Source organism: Mustela lutreola, chromosome 6 (genome assembly GCF_030435805.1).
Source record: "Mustela lutreola isolate mMusLut2 chromosome 6, mMusLut2.pri, whole genome shotgun sequence".
Lineage (NCBI taxonomy): Eukaryota > Metazoa > Chordata > Mammalia > Carnivora > Mustelidae > Mustela > Mustela lutreola.
This window is the reverse complement of record NC_081295.1, coordinates 115,938,631-115,955,326: the sequence shown is the minus strand read 5'-3', so window position 1 is coordinate 115,955,326 and position 16,696 is coordinate 115,938,631. Positions and strand designations below refer to the sequence as shown.

The following is a 16,696-nucleotide window of genomic DNA, read 5'->3' as shown; positions in this document are numbered from 1 at the left end:
TTGAACGTTAATCTTCTAATCCGCCTGAGTCATTCAGTTTTAAGTTGCTTTGCATGCACTTTTAGCTCATTTCTGAAGGTCATTCTGTTTCTTGTGCTTCTTGTGTGTTTAGCCAGCTGATTTACTATCTGCTTCACTGGTATTCCATGACATTTGCAAAATTTGGTCTAATTTCCCTGAAGTTAAAGAGACAGAACTATGACATATCTTCTTTGCATGTGTATAAGTTATATCGGTTGGTCTTTTCCAGGCTTTTCACAGAGGCCACATTATTTATATCTTTTTTTTTTAAAGAAGGCTGCTTTTTCAGCTCCCCATAGCAAGTAAATGAAAGATTGAGAAAGAAAATGTCATATAACTTGTAATCAGCAGTTGACAACTTCACACATTATATACTTATCATTGAAATGACTTCTACAGCTAAGTGAATCTGTACTTGAAAGTTTTAAGATAGAAAGTTAACATACAAGGTGTAGGAAATTAAGGAAATTATGGAGATACAATATCCTAGGATTTGAATACCTGAAAAGGGAATACATCGGAATGGTAATAGTGGCTTTCACTGATCTTGAACAAATCACTTCATTCAATTGCCATCCGCCAGTTCCTCCTTTACAAGTGGTTATAATAACACCCAGGTCCCTGTGGATATGTTCCAAGAATTACCCAATTGTTAGGTTATAAAGCACTGAGGAAATTTTAACTCTGCTGTGAAAACAATTGAGTGCATGCTAGCATATAAACGTGACAGAAAGCTGCACATTTACCTATCTTATTTTGTTTTTATCTTGATCACTATCCAAGGATATCTGACAGTACAGCTGCCTAAAGTTAACAGGATATGGGAAAGTATGTCCAGACTATCCATTTTTTAAATTCCTTCCTAAAAATACTATTCCTCTTCCTCTGGAATATATTTGTCATATACCACTTGCTCTCTAGAAAATATAAATAAAAGCTATGTCCTCTAATTTTCATAATTGTTAGAGAAATATTTATACTTCTCTTGGATGATAATTAAGAAATATTTCCTTCAAGGTACATTTTACTTATAAACTCCTTGAAGGCAGAAACCATGTTTATACATCTTGCATACCCTCTTAACAACCAGAACAGGGCCTCTCACATAATGTGAAGCTCCATAAATTTTTTTTTCATAAATATTTTTTAGACTATTTTCTCTGCTAAGGACTGGGAACGAAAAATAAGTAAGTCAAGGTTCTTGTTTTCATGGAAAGACACGCACTATTAGACTGCCTTAGATAACTCTAGTACAGTTTGCTATAATAAGAAATGGAAAAGGGAGAGATTGTCAAGAGATCTTTAAAGAAAAGATGAAATTTTAGTCTACGGACAAATAATAACTCATTATACACAAAAGAAGCAAACAGGTAGAGGGAACAACACAAGGAAAACATTGTATGTATAAGGCTCAGTGAGTAGTCCGATGTGTAAAGCACAGAGCAGATGGCAGGAAGTGGTTGAAAATGAGACTGGCAACAGGCCAGTTTGTAAGGATCTCATGTTCTATACCAAAGAATTTAGATTTTATCCTAGAGACAAATGGTCTCCAAAGTGACCCCACTCACCCAAGAGCATTAGCAAAATTTTTCAATGAAAAATCAGAACATCTATTTATATTTACCTTTTCTCATCTTTTTATATTTTGAGTGTTTGATGGGTGCAGTGTGTGTGTGTGCATGTGTCTGTGTGTCCATGTGTGATTTAAAAAAAAAAATACAGGGGGTCCTAGGTGGCTCAATTGGTTAAGCATCCGATTTTGGCTCAGGTCATAATCTGGGATTGAACCCTGCAATGGGCTCCCTGCTCAGCAGTGGGTCTGCTTCTCCCTCTTCCTCTGCCCTCCCCCCAGCTCATCCTCCCTCAAATAAATAAATAAAATCTTTTTAAAAAAGAAAAATACATGTTGGGTGCATATTTCCAATTTTTATTGATGGAATACACAACCAAAAAATGTGAAGACCTAGGCAATAAGCTGCCATTGAAGGGTTTTATTTTTTTTTTTTTAGGGTAATAGTATCAGATCTGCATTTTAGGGAGACAACACTGAGGTACATATAGATGATACAGGGAAAAGGAGAAACTTTTTCGGCTTTATTGAGATACTGACTTATATTAAGGTTAAGGTGTTCAATTTTTGATGATCTGATACATGTATTTAGTACAGGTAGTTCACGGTTCTATCCCCTTACATAACTACCTTTGTGTGTGTGTGTGTGTGTGTGTGTGTGTGTGTGTGTGTGTAGTGATAACATTTAAGATTTACTCTTAACAGTTTTTAATTATATAACACACTGTTGTTACTTAGAGTCCCCATACTATACACTAGAGCCCCAGAACTTACTCATCCTATAACTGGGAGTTTGTGCCCTTTGACATCTCCTCTATTTTCCTTACTGCCCCAGCCCCTAGCAACCATCATTCTATTCCTAGGAGTTCAATTTTTTTAGATCCTGAACATACATGATATAGTATTTTTCTTTCTCTGCTTAACTTATTTCATTTAGTATAATGCCCTCAAGTTCTGTCCATGTTGTAAGAAAAGGCAAAATTCCCTTCTTTTATGGCTAAATAATATTCCATATTCTTCCATATTCATATTCCATATTCATTTCCATATCCCATATATAAATATATATATGTGATAGATGGATATCTCTCACATTTTCTTTATCCAGTCATCCATTGATAAACCCTTAGATTATTTCTATATCTTGGTTATTGTGAATAATGCTGCAAAACAAAACAAAACAAAAAGCTGCAATGAACATGGGGATGTAGATATCTCTTTGAGATAGTGTTTTCACTTTCTTGAGATATATACCTAGAAGTGAGATTTCTGGATCATATGGTAGCTTTGTTTTTAATTTTTTAAGGAATCTCCATACTGTTTTCCACAAACTGGCTGTACCAGTTTTCATTCCCACCACCAACGGTGCCTGAGGGTCCCTTTTATCTCCAATCCTCACCAATACTATCTCTTGTCTTCTTGGTGATAGCCATTCTGATCAATGTGAGTTGATATCTTATTGTGGTTTTGATTTACATTTCTTCCATGATCAGTGATGTTGGGCATCTTTTCCTGTACCTGTTGGCAATTTACATGTCTTCTCTGGTAAAATGTCTAATCAAGTCCTTTGTCCATTTTTTAATCCTGGGTGGTGGAGTCAGTGGAGAATTTGACTCTATATCCGACTCTTGATTTCAGCTCCAGTGGTGATCTCAGAGTCCTGGGATAGGGCCCTGCACTGGGTGTGGAGCTTGCTTGGGATTCTCTCTCTCCCTCTGCCCCTCCCTGCTGCACTCATGTTCTCTTGCTCATTCTTTCTCAAATAAATAAATAAATAAATCTTTTATTTAAAAATCCTCTTTATAATATTACAAAACAAAACAAAAGTACTTTCTCTGGGTGTAGAATCAATGACAATGCAGTAGCAAGAAATATATCCAGCGCCATCCTGGTTTCTAACATCATGCATTCTGGAGAAACGGTAGGAGCAGAGGCTATACGGGCTGAACCTAGAACATCTTATTATACCAGAAAGTAAGGTAGAGCTCAAAAAAAAAAAAAAAAAACACAGCAAGGGAGGCATGTAAAAAGGACACAGGAACCAACTGAAAGATTTTCCAATCACCAAGCTGGAACAATTTGAGCAACAAAATAAATAATATAGTGTTGGATTATAACCCAAGTACAAAATAACCATGGGCCCATAATAATATAAACAAATACTTGAATGAATCAGTAAATAATGGAGAACAGAAAAACCTCCCATAAAAAGGATTCTGTCCCTCAAAGACCTGGGAGAGTAACTACCCTACCCCTTAAGTGTAAGCTGCACTACTGACTTCCTTCCAAAGAGAAAAGTATAGAAAAAGAGGGGAGAAAAAGGAGTGATTTTATAGGGTGAAAAAACCGAAAATATTATCTCAGGTATGTGGTGAAGCTTAACATCACCAGTGATAATCATTAGTGATAAGTTATATCGACAGCACATTCCCTTGAAATTATATGAGCATGGCACTTTGCCTCTGCAGTCTTTCTCCCCAAAAAACCATGACCCCAATTCAATTATAAGAAAAACATCAAACAAACCCAAATTGAGAGACCTTCTACAAAACCGACCTTACAAAATTGCCAAGGTCAGCAAAAACAAGGAAGGTCTGAGAAACTGTCAGTCTACTGGAGCCTAAGAAGACACAGAGACTATATGTACTATGTCATCCTGAATGGGATCTTAGGACACACAAAAAAAACACATTAGGTAAAAACTAAAGTAATCTAAATAAAGTATGAACTTCAGTTAATAATAACCTATCAGGAGTCAGTCAAAAAAAATAATAATAATAATAACCTATCAAGGGGCGCCTGGGTGGCTCAGTGGGTTAAAGCCTCTGCTTTCAGCTCAGGTCATGATCCTAGTGTCCTGGGATCTGGAATGGAGCCCGGCATCCAGCTCTCTGCTCAGCAGGGAGCCTGCTCCCCCCCCCCCCACCTCTCTCTGCCTACTTGTGATCTCTATCTGATAAATATAAAATCTTAAAAAAAAAAAAATAAAAGAAAGAAAGAAAGAAAAAAAGGATCTCTTCCAGTTTGAAATCTTTTCAAATCTGTTGGAATCTTTATCTTTATTCCCTGGTCCAAGTCCTCTATAAATTTGCTATTTATAATGTGGTCACCTGTGAGTTTCTTAGCAATACAGAATCTCAGGCCCATCCCAGATGTATTAGTCAGAGTTCTCCAGAGAAACAGAACCAAAAGAATGAGAGAGAGAGAGTGTGTGTAAAGTTATATAAGGAATTGGCTCATACAATTATGATGGCTGGAAAGTCAAATCTGCAGTGTGATGGAGCAGCCCAGAGACTCAGGAGAGCTCGTGGTTGCAAAGGAAGCCTAAAGGCAGTCCTCTGGACAACTTCTCCTTAGTTGGGGAGGAGGTCTTTTGTTCTACTCAAGCCTTAGATTGAGTAAGCTCAAACCAGGCTATGGAAGAGTTCACCAGTTTGAATGTTAACATCATCCAAACACAACCTCCAGATTGACATGTAAAATTAACTGTCCCCCCCAGACCTGATAAATCCGAATCTGCATTTTAAAAAGATCTGCTGGGTGATTTCACCCATTTTCAAGTTTAAGTGGCATTGCTGTAGAATACTTCTAAAGGGCCACCCCCTTAAAGAACTTTAAATATACATGGTAAATTCACTAACTCGGAAACATGGCTTGATTTGCTGTTATTTTAACTTGATAACTCTCCTAGCATTTATTGATTCGGGGAAGTGAGGGATGCCTTCAGAAATCACCACCCTCTGTGCTGGGTGACAGTAACCCACCCATTTGTTCCCATGTGAACCTCACCAAGCTTCTGACCTTTTTTTTTTTTTTTAATTACTGACCTGTGAGTCTTCCCAACTGCAGTGAGCTCCCCAAGGGCACCTACCACGTCTTATTTTTCCTATCTCCAGGTCGCTATTACTCAAGATAAAGCCAAACTGAAGCCTGCGGTCAGGACTGCAGGCCCGCATCTGTCCCACTCCCACACCCCCCTATTCCCCAACCCCCACTCCCACCCCGCCAAGACTGGCCCATTTTCCTTTCTCAGTCAGCATATGCCAGAAGTTACTATTCGAACCAGATCTAGGGGGACATTACACACACACACGAGAGGACTCTGTAGGTTGAAGCATATGAAAGTGACAGTACTGGCTTTCTTTTTTGACCCACAAAATAAGCCATTTCCTAGGACGGAACAGTATGTTTCCATTTAGTGTTTTTCCTTCGCAAAAACTACGTGAACAGGGCGCCTGGGGTGGCTCAGTCATTAAGCGTCTGCCTTTGCAGTCATTAAGCGTCTGCCTTTGACTCGGGTCGTGATCCCAGGGTCCTGGGATCGCGCCCCGCATCCGGCTCCCTGCTCAGCGGGAAGCCTGTTTCTCCCATTCCCACTCCACCTGCCTGCATTTCCTTTCTTGTTGTGTCTCTATCAAATAAATAAATAAAATCTTAAAAAAAAAAAAAACTACGTGAACAATATGCTGTTACGGTTAGATAATACCAGGATTGCTAATATTCATGACAGTTTACTATTGATGAATTAACGTCAAATACACACCATCTATTTCCCAATTTCGACTCGAGCCCTCCCCTTAATTCTACGGGATTCAAGTCCTCGCAGCCGCCTCCAGGGTCCCACTCATCCCGAGGAGCAGCCCCTACGCTTTACAAGGGAGCACAAGAGCGGAGAGCGTTGCTCCTCAGAACGACGGCGATCTAGCATGCCCAGAACCCAAGGGTGGCGGTGAGTCACTCCCACCGCGCCCCACCAGGCCGCAACGCCCGGAATTCTGCCTCCCCCCGCCCACCCCCTCCACAGTTGCCCGAACCTAAGATGGCGGCGGGGGCGGAGTCGCTGCGGCCGCCTCTGGGCGGGACCGCGGGGACAGAACGCAGCGGAGGGGCGGTGCTAGCGCCGCCAGCCCGCCCCGCCAGCGCGGCCCCGGCCTTCGGCTGTCGGGCCCCGGCTCTCCTTTCTGCCGGTATCGCGCTCCTGCTTCCCGGAGGCGTCATGAGGTCCCCGATTCGGGGCCTGGCCTCGAGCGATGGCGAGGAGGGTTCAGATAGGACGCCCCTCTTGCAGAGCACTCCGCGGGTGGAAGCCGGTGAGCCTCGGAGCTGTCCCAGGGCGGGGGTGGCCAGGATACCCGCGCTTTGCCAGGGGACCAGGGCTGCTTAGGCGTGAGGGGTCTTGAGGAAGGGAACTCGAGGAGGGGGAGTCCGTTCAGCGCCCCGCTTAGCCCCCGCCTGCCCCGGTACCCAAACGCCGCTCTGGGGTCGGGCAGGGACCGGGAGGCCGGGCCGGACTGGAGGCTCGGGTGGGGCCTCGGCAGGTGCAGCTCCGCGGGGTCTGGGCGCCGCGGGCGCTGGGCTCCTGGCAATTCTCGATAATATCGAGCGGAGGACCCCGTGCAAGAATGTATTGTAGTAGAACCTGTAAATCAATGGCCAAAGGGCCGGGCGGAAGACCCGGAGTAAAAGCAGACTGGGAGAGAAACCTGCAGATCGGTGGGCAAAGGGCTGGACGGAGCTGGTAGCTCTTTTTCTCCCTGTCGCCGCCGCCAGGTTTCCGCAGCTGTCATCCGCAGGCTGGAAATCTGGTAGCCCCTTGGGCGAGAGCTGAAACCGAAGAGGACTGAGGTCAACATTTGTGCGTCTGTGAAGGAAAACTATTGCATAAGCCAGCGAGTATCCTGAATGATTTTCCGTATGGTAGTCTACGGTCACATCGTAGCAGTCTACGATTCAAGTCAGAAAACAGTTATCTTCAAGATAGAATGGCTCTAAAGCTCTAAGATGATTTGCCAGAGGTCTTGCCACAAATAGAAAAGGAAGTGCTTCACTACGTATCTTCCCCGAATTTGGAGAAATTAAGATATATTTCCATTTAGTACTTTAACAAATGGAACTTCTTTAAAAGTAATTAAAACTAAAGAACAAATCCATCTGCATGCATTCTATAGTTTCAAAGATGTGTGCATGAGAAACAGAGTTGAATTAGAAATTTGACTTTTCCTGATCCCAAGAACAGGATCGTCCTGTGGTATCTTTTTTTATTTGTTTTTTCACATTACCAGATGGTGGCAGTAGATGGGACAACATAAGTTCTCCATCCGGCATCCTGGGAGCTTATTTTAGAGGACGCGCAGTGTAAATACTGTAAATACATTCCACCTGGAAGTTGGACTTAGTTCCATAAACTGAGCTTTTTTCTGTGGCATACAGATTTCTAAAATCTTCTGCTGTAAAATAATCTAGTATGGAAATACAAAAACAAACGCCATAATCAAAATATTCCCTGGGGACTACTATATTCTGTTGCAGTTGAGAAAATAAATATAGCGGTACCTTATCTACGCCTAAGTGTATAGTTTTGATTTTCAGGAAGGAAAGGCTGATAAAATGTTGGTCGTAATATTTTCCAGTAGTAAAAAGACCTTAGAAACTAACCACCATCTGGTGGTGCATCATTTTATACATAGACAACCAGGGGCCACAGAGGTTATATTCCCAAGTTTGTATGTGGCCACATTTGTGTTATAGTTGAGAAATTCCTATTTGAAAAGTGCTTAATCGTTTTTACTTGATCTGTTACAAATTTGAGAGTTCCCCATTGCACCATGCATATGAGGATATGGTTTTAAATTATACATAGTGTTTCTTTACTAAGAGAGCTAAAATTAAGATGTTTCCTTAGTGTTAAGAATTAATGCCCCTCAGGCTGACATAATATGATGGAATTTTCAGTAACCCAACTATGGTTTGCCCCTCGAGAATGTGCTTTTACTCAGCCTGGTGGGTTTCAGACATGCGCACCAAAATGATGGGGGAAGGGAGGCTCAACACTGATGAACAATAGGAAGTGTATAGATATTTCTGCCTAATTTAGGTAGGAAGAAGGGAGGGAACTAAGCAAGGAAGAGCAAAGTGTCCCCACCCACCATAAGAATTCTTCATTCCTTATACTTTGCACCCTTTTGTGAACATTTACTTTTGTATGAATGACATGTGTCTTGTATTTGATCAAGCGGATTTTCAAAATACTGTTGCACCAAGAATGTGCTCATTTGTGTTAGGAAAAATTCAGTTTTAAGACTTCTAAAATATTTCTTTGTGTTTAAAGACAAATCATAGATTTGAAGCCAGTCCTTTACTGCCAAACCCACCTCTACTAACTAGGTGTGTGAGCTTTAGCAATTACCTAAGCTCTCTATGGGTTCCTTATCAATAAATCAGGGAAAATGGTATACCTAACTTACAGGGTTATTGTGAGGTTTAAATGAGGTCATAGGAAGTGCTTAGAAGAGTTTGGCGCATAGTAAATGTTAGTTACTATTACTGTTATTATTATCACTAATATCAACAAAGACCATTTGGATATTGCATTCCTTGGAGAAGCTGGACACAGCAAAATGTTGTCCCCATTCTTCATGGTCTCCCTGAATTGGAACTTGTGATTTCTAGCTTGTAATATAGGTCATTCTGTGCTTTCTTTTCATTGATGGGGGAGATTTGTTTCGTTTGTTTTGGGTTTTGCCTCTACTATTCTATTGGGGGTTACATTCAGGATTTAGTTATATGAGCATTGAGTTTCACAAATATACTTCTTGTGTGAATATAGTCTTAAATATAAGATATGGAGTGCTGGTAGAGAGCAACTATATTACGGAACAAACACTAATGGCCTTGGATTATTGGATCATTGGGTCATGTTATGATAACCAGTAGTAACTGGATCCATTTTAACGGAATTTGGTGTTTTCACATAAACAGATATTAATTTGGGAGCTAAGAATACATAATGACCCATAAGGAAGAGTAAGACAGTTGAATATTACCATTTTAAACACAAAGCATATTGTATTCATGTTAGATAGGAAATCTTTTTTCTTTTTTTTAAGTTTTTTTTTTTTTTTTAAGTAAGCTCTATGCCAACATGGGGCTCGAACTCACAACCCTGAGATCAAGAGTCACATGCTATACCAACTCAGCCAGCCAGGCGCCCCAATAGGAAATCTTTTTTAATGCAATTCCTGGGCTGGGTGGGGGCTCACTATGTCCAGTGCCCACCCTCCTCTAGGAAAAATCACCCATCTGTGTGGGTCAGAGCTCCTAACCATGGATTTTCAGTCTCAACCTCTCATTATTCAGTACTCTTTCCTTCTCCTCACTGCCAAACCCTTCCACAATGAGTAAATGCCCGGAATTCTAGGGTTTTTACCAGCCTTCCCTCCACCCACATCCTTGCTTCAACAGAAATCTGGCCTTCTGGGCATATCATTCTCACTCCTCACTATTGCCTCAAGGGGTTATTATTTTCTCTTTTCATGTGCTAATTGATGAGATTGACTCTTCCTTATTCCACATGGATGATGCTTCCAGACAATTACCCCTCCACTTTCAAAGCCTGATGACTTCCTACTCATGGATGAAGACTCGGTATAAATGTTCTTTCTCCAAGAGGCCTTCCCTGAGCCCGAGCTCCACCCCCACCCCCACACATACACATGGACAGTTTAATGTGACTCTTTTGCCCCTTGTTACACACATATATTACAGCGCTTTATCTTACTGGTATAACTTTCTCCAGGGTGAACAGGAAAGGAATTCACTTGTGCTGAGTGCTTATCATAACTGCCTGAAAGTATTTCATTTAATCTACACACAACCGAGTGAGGTGGTTATTGTTTGCCTCATTCTAGAGCCAAGAAACCTGGGAATGAAAACTTTTTTTTACAAGATTTTATTTATATATTTATTTGAGGGAGAAAGAGAAGATGTGAGTGGGGGGAAGAGCAGAGGGAGAGGGAAAAGCAGATTTTGTGCTGAGCAGGGAGCCCAACGAAGGGCTCCATCCCAGGACCCCGAGATCATGACCTGAGCCAAAACCAAGAGCTGGACAGAAGATCAACCACTGAGCCACCCGGGCGCCCTGAGAATGAAAACTATTAAGTAACTTCCCCCAAAGACACACGGCTGGTGAGATTCAGGACTGAGATTCATTCCCAGGTCTGCTTCTCTCTAAATTAGCCTGTGTTCTTTCAACTACACCCACTCCACATTCCTAAATTTAAACCATAGTTTAGAAACTGATGTTTGTTTTGATGGGTGCTCTGTTTGTTACACAAGCATGATTTTGCTTTCAACCAGACTTCAGTGTGACAGATGCTTGATGGATGTTTTCTCTCTTCATAATGCAAGCATTCTTTTGTTGGACCAATTTCAAACATTATCCAGATTCACAGGCACATTTTGTCTTATCACCATGCTTTCTTCAAAAAAATTTTTTCTGATTGATACGTAAGAACAGCCATTTATATAAAGTAGTGACCAAATATTTGTAATATTTCTTACAACCTCATAGCTGTATACTTTGTGACATCTATGTTGGCTTTTTATTTTCTCATTATTGATTCTGCCCCAAAAAGTCATAGTTGCCTGATCCATAACTTGTAGGTCAGTTTATCAAGTAATATCAGGCTGTTTTCCCCACATCTTCATAGGGTATGCCCTCATAGTCCAAATCAAGCATCACATGGGGAGAAGCTGAAAACAGTAAAATAAGGTAACTGCAAATAGGATAGAGAGGAGTAATAACATTATGTCAGAACAGCATAAAATAATGTTGTCTAGACTAATTAGTGAATTGAGTTACTAGTAACTTCATCCCTCCCTTTCACTTACTCCCACATCTAATATGTAGGCAAGGCTTGTCAGTTCTGTTTTTAAATTTATCTCATATCTGCCAATTTCTGGGGTGTCTGGATGGCTCAGTCAGTTAAGCATCTGACACTTGGTTTCAGCTCATATCATGATCTCATGGGGTCTGGACTGAGCCCCAGGTCTCCTCCTTGCTCAGCAGAGAGTCTGCTTGAGGATTTCTCTTTCTCCCTCTGCTCCTCCCCCAACACACCTGCTTGCACGCTCTCTCTTTCTCTCAAGGAAAAAAATAAATCTTAAAAAAAGAATCTGCCCACTCTGCTTATTGCCTCTGCTTTATCCTACTTTAAGCCACCTTCATCTCTTCCCAGGAAAACAACAGTCCCATAAATGATCTTTTGAGTCTATATCTTCCACCACCATTCGCACTCCTCCCCCTTTGTAATCTTCACACTGGCAACCCGAGAAACTCTTGAAACCGTAAATTACCAACTGTCATTCTCTGCTGAAAGACATAATGAACTTTGTCAATAGTACCTTGGCAAAGCAGACAGTATATGTATCTGGAATGATCTTGTTCCAAGTTACTCCAAATAACACTATGGTGGCCTAATTTGGCAAGATTATGAGTCCGCCAGACTTCTAAGTATTACTGTCCCACACAGAGCAGATGATAAAGAAAACATGCCTTACACTATCCAAAAGTCTTTTACCTAGACAGCAGCCCATTTGGTTAGAGCAGAGAGCAAATGTATCTAGATTCAGGTAACAGAGACAGCATAAATGGAGCCTTAGAAATACAGTTCTCTGGACACCTGGGTGGCTCCGTCGGTAAGTGTATGCCTTTGGCTCGGGTCCTGATCCTTTAGTCCTGGGATGGAGTCCCACATTGGGCTCCCTGCTTGGTGAGGAGTCTGCTTCTTCCTCCCCTGCTCCCCCTGCTTGTGTTCTCTTTGTCAAATAAATAAATAAATCTTTTTTTAAAAGTTTTTAAAAAATTAAAAATAAAATAAATACAGTTCTCATAGGTCAAGATCTCACTTTGGCAGTGGTGCCATAATTCTAATAGCTGTACTCCTCCAAAAGGAGTCGAGAATGCCAAATGAAAAATTCTCTGATAAATGGTGTGATTCCTACACAGAGGAAAATCTGACTACAATTGTTAAATGTGTGAGGGCTTCTAGGGGCGCCTGGGTGGCTCAGATGGTTAAGCATCTGCCTTTGGCTCAGATTATGATCCCAAGGTCCTGGGATCGAGCCCCTCGTCAGGCTCCCTGCTAGGCCAGGAGCCTGCATCTCCCTCTCTTTCTACTGCGCTCCCCCTGCTTGTGCTCTCTTGCTCTCTTTGTCATAAATTATGATACCATATTTGTGGTAAATAAATTTTTTTTATAAAATTATTTTTTTAAAAAAGTGTGTGAGGGCTTCTAGAAAAGTGAAGGTGGATCATAATACATAAATATGTCCCTTAGTAGAGTTGTGCCATATTCATTAAACTTCAGTCTGAATCAGTACTAAGATCTCTGTACTTGGACAAATGTCCTGTTGCTTGAGGTTGGGTCAGTGCAACACCAGGATTCCTGAGTAGGAGAAAAAACACAAACATATGGAGTGTTAGTAGGTCATTACTAAACAAGAGCATACATATATTCATGTATATGTATTTAACTCCAGATTGTCATTACCAAGTAAAATAGACGTTTGTATCTTTTGACAGCTGTTTATCAGACACTCAGTGTTTGCCCTGCACTTCTGTAAAACCCTGGATTAGCCGCTCTCTCTCTGTCACTAAGGGATCACTCAACCTTAACTTCCTAAATTCCTGTCCCCTCTCCAATGCTACAACTCAGCAAAGGAAGAAAAAGACAAACTAATGTGCATACTCCCCTAATTAAGGTAAAAAAAAAAAAAAAAAAAAAGATCAAAACTCCTCCTCTTGCATGATCTTTCTTTCATTGGTTCCTTCAACCAATTCCGCCTTCCTCTTTTTTTTTTTTTTTTAATCTTTGTGTTACGTTCACTTACTTCCTTTTTTAATGTGGGCCCTTTAAGCATGTTCAACTGAGCAACTGTCACAGATGCTGCAACTGTCATAGATTCTGCAAGTTTGCTTCTGGATTCTTAAATACATTTAGATTAGGAGGGCCTTAAGTACTAATCATGGCTTCTGATTCAAACCCAGCCTCCGAGGATACTTTTCAAGGTAAGAAATTTATCAAGAGGGGTTTCATGTGAGTCTTGGCAGGAAACTTTTTGTGCTGGGCTTCAATTACAGTGAGATGGCTACTGACTCATAGTCCCCAGTATCAGTGCTTTGCTGTAATGAGTACTCTATACTGATTGGCCATGTTTTAGATAGTTTTTCAGAAATAATGATGCTATTAAACCCCTTAACTATTTTTCTTGAATCTTTGTCAACCAGCAGGGATTAGGGATTCAGTTTTGACTCTGTAATGGAGTTTTCTTTTCTTTTCGTTTAGAGAGAGCACAAGAACACATGTGCATACAAGCCGGGGGAGGGGAGCAAAGGGAGGGGGAGGGGCAGAGGGAGAGAGAATCTCAAGCAGGCTTAGCACTGGGGGGCCCAGTCTCACAATCCTGAGATCATGACCTGAGCCAAAATCAAGAGGCAGATGCTTAACCCATTGAGCCACTCAGGCACCCATGTAATGGAGATTTTTCTGAGCAAAGTTGATAAAGCGTTGCCTTCATGTTTTAAGAAACTGTCTTATAGTTCAGGCTCTCATGTGTAAATGCTTATCAAAACTACAGCTACTGAAAACAAACTCTCCTTGATAAATGTTTTTAGTTATGCTTAATCTGAAAATAGTCCCAGAAGAATATTCATGGTTTATTAATTTGTGTACTTCTAAAAAGTACCCTTTTTAGTAATTTAGATAATATCATCTAAGTTATTCTTCTAGTGAAAGTTGTCTCCCAATATTTATTTCAGCTCCAGTGTGCTGCTCTGCTCGCTACAACTTAGCACTTTTGGCTTTTTTCGGTTTCTTCGTTCTCTATGCCTTACGTGTGAATCTGAGTGTTGCCTTAGTGGATATGGTAGATTCAAATACAACTTTAGCAGATAACAGAACCTCTAAGGAGTGTGCAGAGCATTCTGCTCCCATAAAAGTTCATCATAATCAAACGGTAAGTGCTACTTTTTAAACAAGCAATCTTAATCCTTAAATACATCTGAGTAAAAGTATTGAAAGGTCTCTCTTAATCCTATAGAAACCACAAACACTTTATTCACAGAAGCTCTGAATCTTTTTCTCTTGTGCTTTTTTCAGCAACTGGTTGAACAGTAAGATAACGACAGCTACTGCTGCTTGGTGTAATATACTTTGATCTGTTCGAAAAGTAGTTTCTCGGTTTCCTCTAAACATACCAACCATCCTTGAAGATAACTTGGAAAAACCTGTTTAGCCTACTAGAAAATTTCATTGTTTTTGATGTTGCTGAATAGTTTTTATGGGACTCTTCTGCAGTAGTTGTTTTACTTAAAAGATTATGGTTTCAAGAAAGCTTAGGTCATCTGCAGCGGAAGAATAAGAACAGGTCAATTTCCTAGGACATTCTTTTCCAAAGTTTACACATGCCTAACCTAAGCTGCTTAAGGCACTTTGCTTGCTTCATGTTACAGTGGAATTGATAATTGTGTGTCCATCATTTGTTCAGAATTGAGTTTTGCATACTTTAAGTATTTTATTTTGCTATGACACAGGGAGATAGAAAAGGAGAAAAGGCTAGTGTCCTTTTTTATGAGTATATCATCATCCATTTTCAGTGCTCACAGAAGAGCCAGATAGCACTTGGGTTAGTGTCCTCTGCTGTTTATACACAAGCACATCCAAGCTCAGGAGAGGGTTTCTGCCCAAATAAACAAGCATACAGAATAGTAACTTACCAAGAAAAAAATTTTATTTGACTTTAATAATGTTGCTGAATACATGTTTGAGTACACATCACACACTTTCCCTGCTTCAGCCTGTGACTTATAATTGCTGGACAGACGTTTCATGAAGTCCAAGAATCCTATAGTTAAGCCACAAATTGGTACTTCAAGTAAGGATAATTAGAGGGATGCTTTGTATCTTTCATTTAGCAAATGCTTTTGTTGATCATCTGCCTTATATGACCAGTAAAAAGAAATTCTGAGATCCTGACATGGTTCTTGACACATTGGCTCAGTGATACAACTATGTGAATTAAAGATGTTAGATGAGTCACTAAATCTTCATTATGACCTTACAATATGCTGCTCCTAATTAAAAGACATCTACTCACATGAAGTCTATGGCTTAGTTTAAATACTTGCTCTTTTGTCTTGTTCTGTATGCTTGTTCAAGTACTTGTTCTGAATCAGGGAGATATTAATGAACTATATTTGTGCATACTAATAACCAACATTAAGTGAACAGTTAAGTGCGTGTCAGACCTTTTTCATTTAATAATCTTCCCACATCGCAAATCCAGTAAGTAATAGAGCTAGTCTTGAACCCAGCCATGGCTCCAAAGCCCAGCTCAGCCACTACAATATTCTGTTTGGTAGAATTTCTGGATTGAATCTGTGCCTCTTTTTTGAGCTTTCTTGGTTATGGTCATGAGAAAGCCTCTACAACTCATCTATAGTCTAGTTTCATAAAATAACGGGCCTTCTTGAAGTTTATGGCTTTCACTTACTTTCCGTTCACTTCTAGAAATTGCATGCTTGTGCTGTGGTGACTCAGCTACCTGGTAGAAAGTTTGCAAGTTCTTCAGTCTAAAACAGTGGTTCAAAATTATATTTATATATACTAACATGCCAGTTAGACAAAGAGCTCTTTAGTCAAGGTCTTAAAATGTTGTTTCTTTTCCTCCTACTCTTTATAGGGTAAAAAGTACCAGTGGGATGCGGAAACTCAAGGATGGATTCTCGGTTCTTTTTTTTATGGCTACATCATCACCCAGATTCCTGGAGGATATATTGCCAGCAAAGTGGGGGGGAAACTGCTGCTAGGATTTGGGATCCTTGGCACTGCTGTCTTTACCCTGTTCACTCCCATTGCTGCAGATTTGGGAGTTGGAGCCCTCATTGCACTCAGGGCACTAGAAGGATTGGGAGAGGTAATTTTTCTCTCTCTTTTTTTTTTTCCCTCTTACCCTGTACCACTTTCCGGTCTTCTTAAAGATATAATTCTTTGGTATTAATATAAACCAAAAATTAACATTAGAAGATAATAGGGATTTATTTTTTAATTAGAAAGGTGACTAACTAGGGATAACTGGGTGGCTTAATTGGTTAAGCATCTGCCTTCGCTCAGGTCATGATCTCGGGGTCCTGGGATCGAGCCCCACATTGGGCTCCCTGCTTGTTTTTCATAGAGCTTCCTCTTTGTTCTTTTTTTCTGATTCTCTAGCTTAGAGACAAATAATATATCATTTTATATAACTATCTTTCTTTAGTTTTGTGATTCT

At 40.5% G+C, this 16,696-nt stretch overlaps 1 protein-coding gene across 3 annotated transcripts in view; it reads left to right on the top strand.

Annotated features, from left to right (window-relative positions):
• The first annotated feature begins 6,474 nt into the window (after positions 1-6,474).
• Positions 6,475-16,696, top strand: part of SLC17A5 (solute carrier family 17 member 5) — a 47,836-nt gene continuing 37,614 nt past the window's right edge. The window contains exons 1-3 of one of the 3 annotated variants that reach the window (XM_059178466.1): positions 6,475-6,681; positions 14,190-14,386; positions 16,112-16,345. In XM_059178466.1, the coding sequence (XP_059034449.1) occupies positions 6,588-6,681; positions 14,190-14,386; positions 16,112-16,345 (525 nt within the window). In that variant the 5' untranslated portion in view covers positions 6,475-6,587. Of the gene's footprint in view, positions 6,682-13,289; positions 13,440-14,189; positions 14,387-16,111; positions 16,346-16,696 lie in introns of those variants that run through there. The other 2 variants (XM_059178464.1, XM_059178465.1) reach the window with 2 other exon arrangements.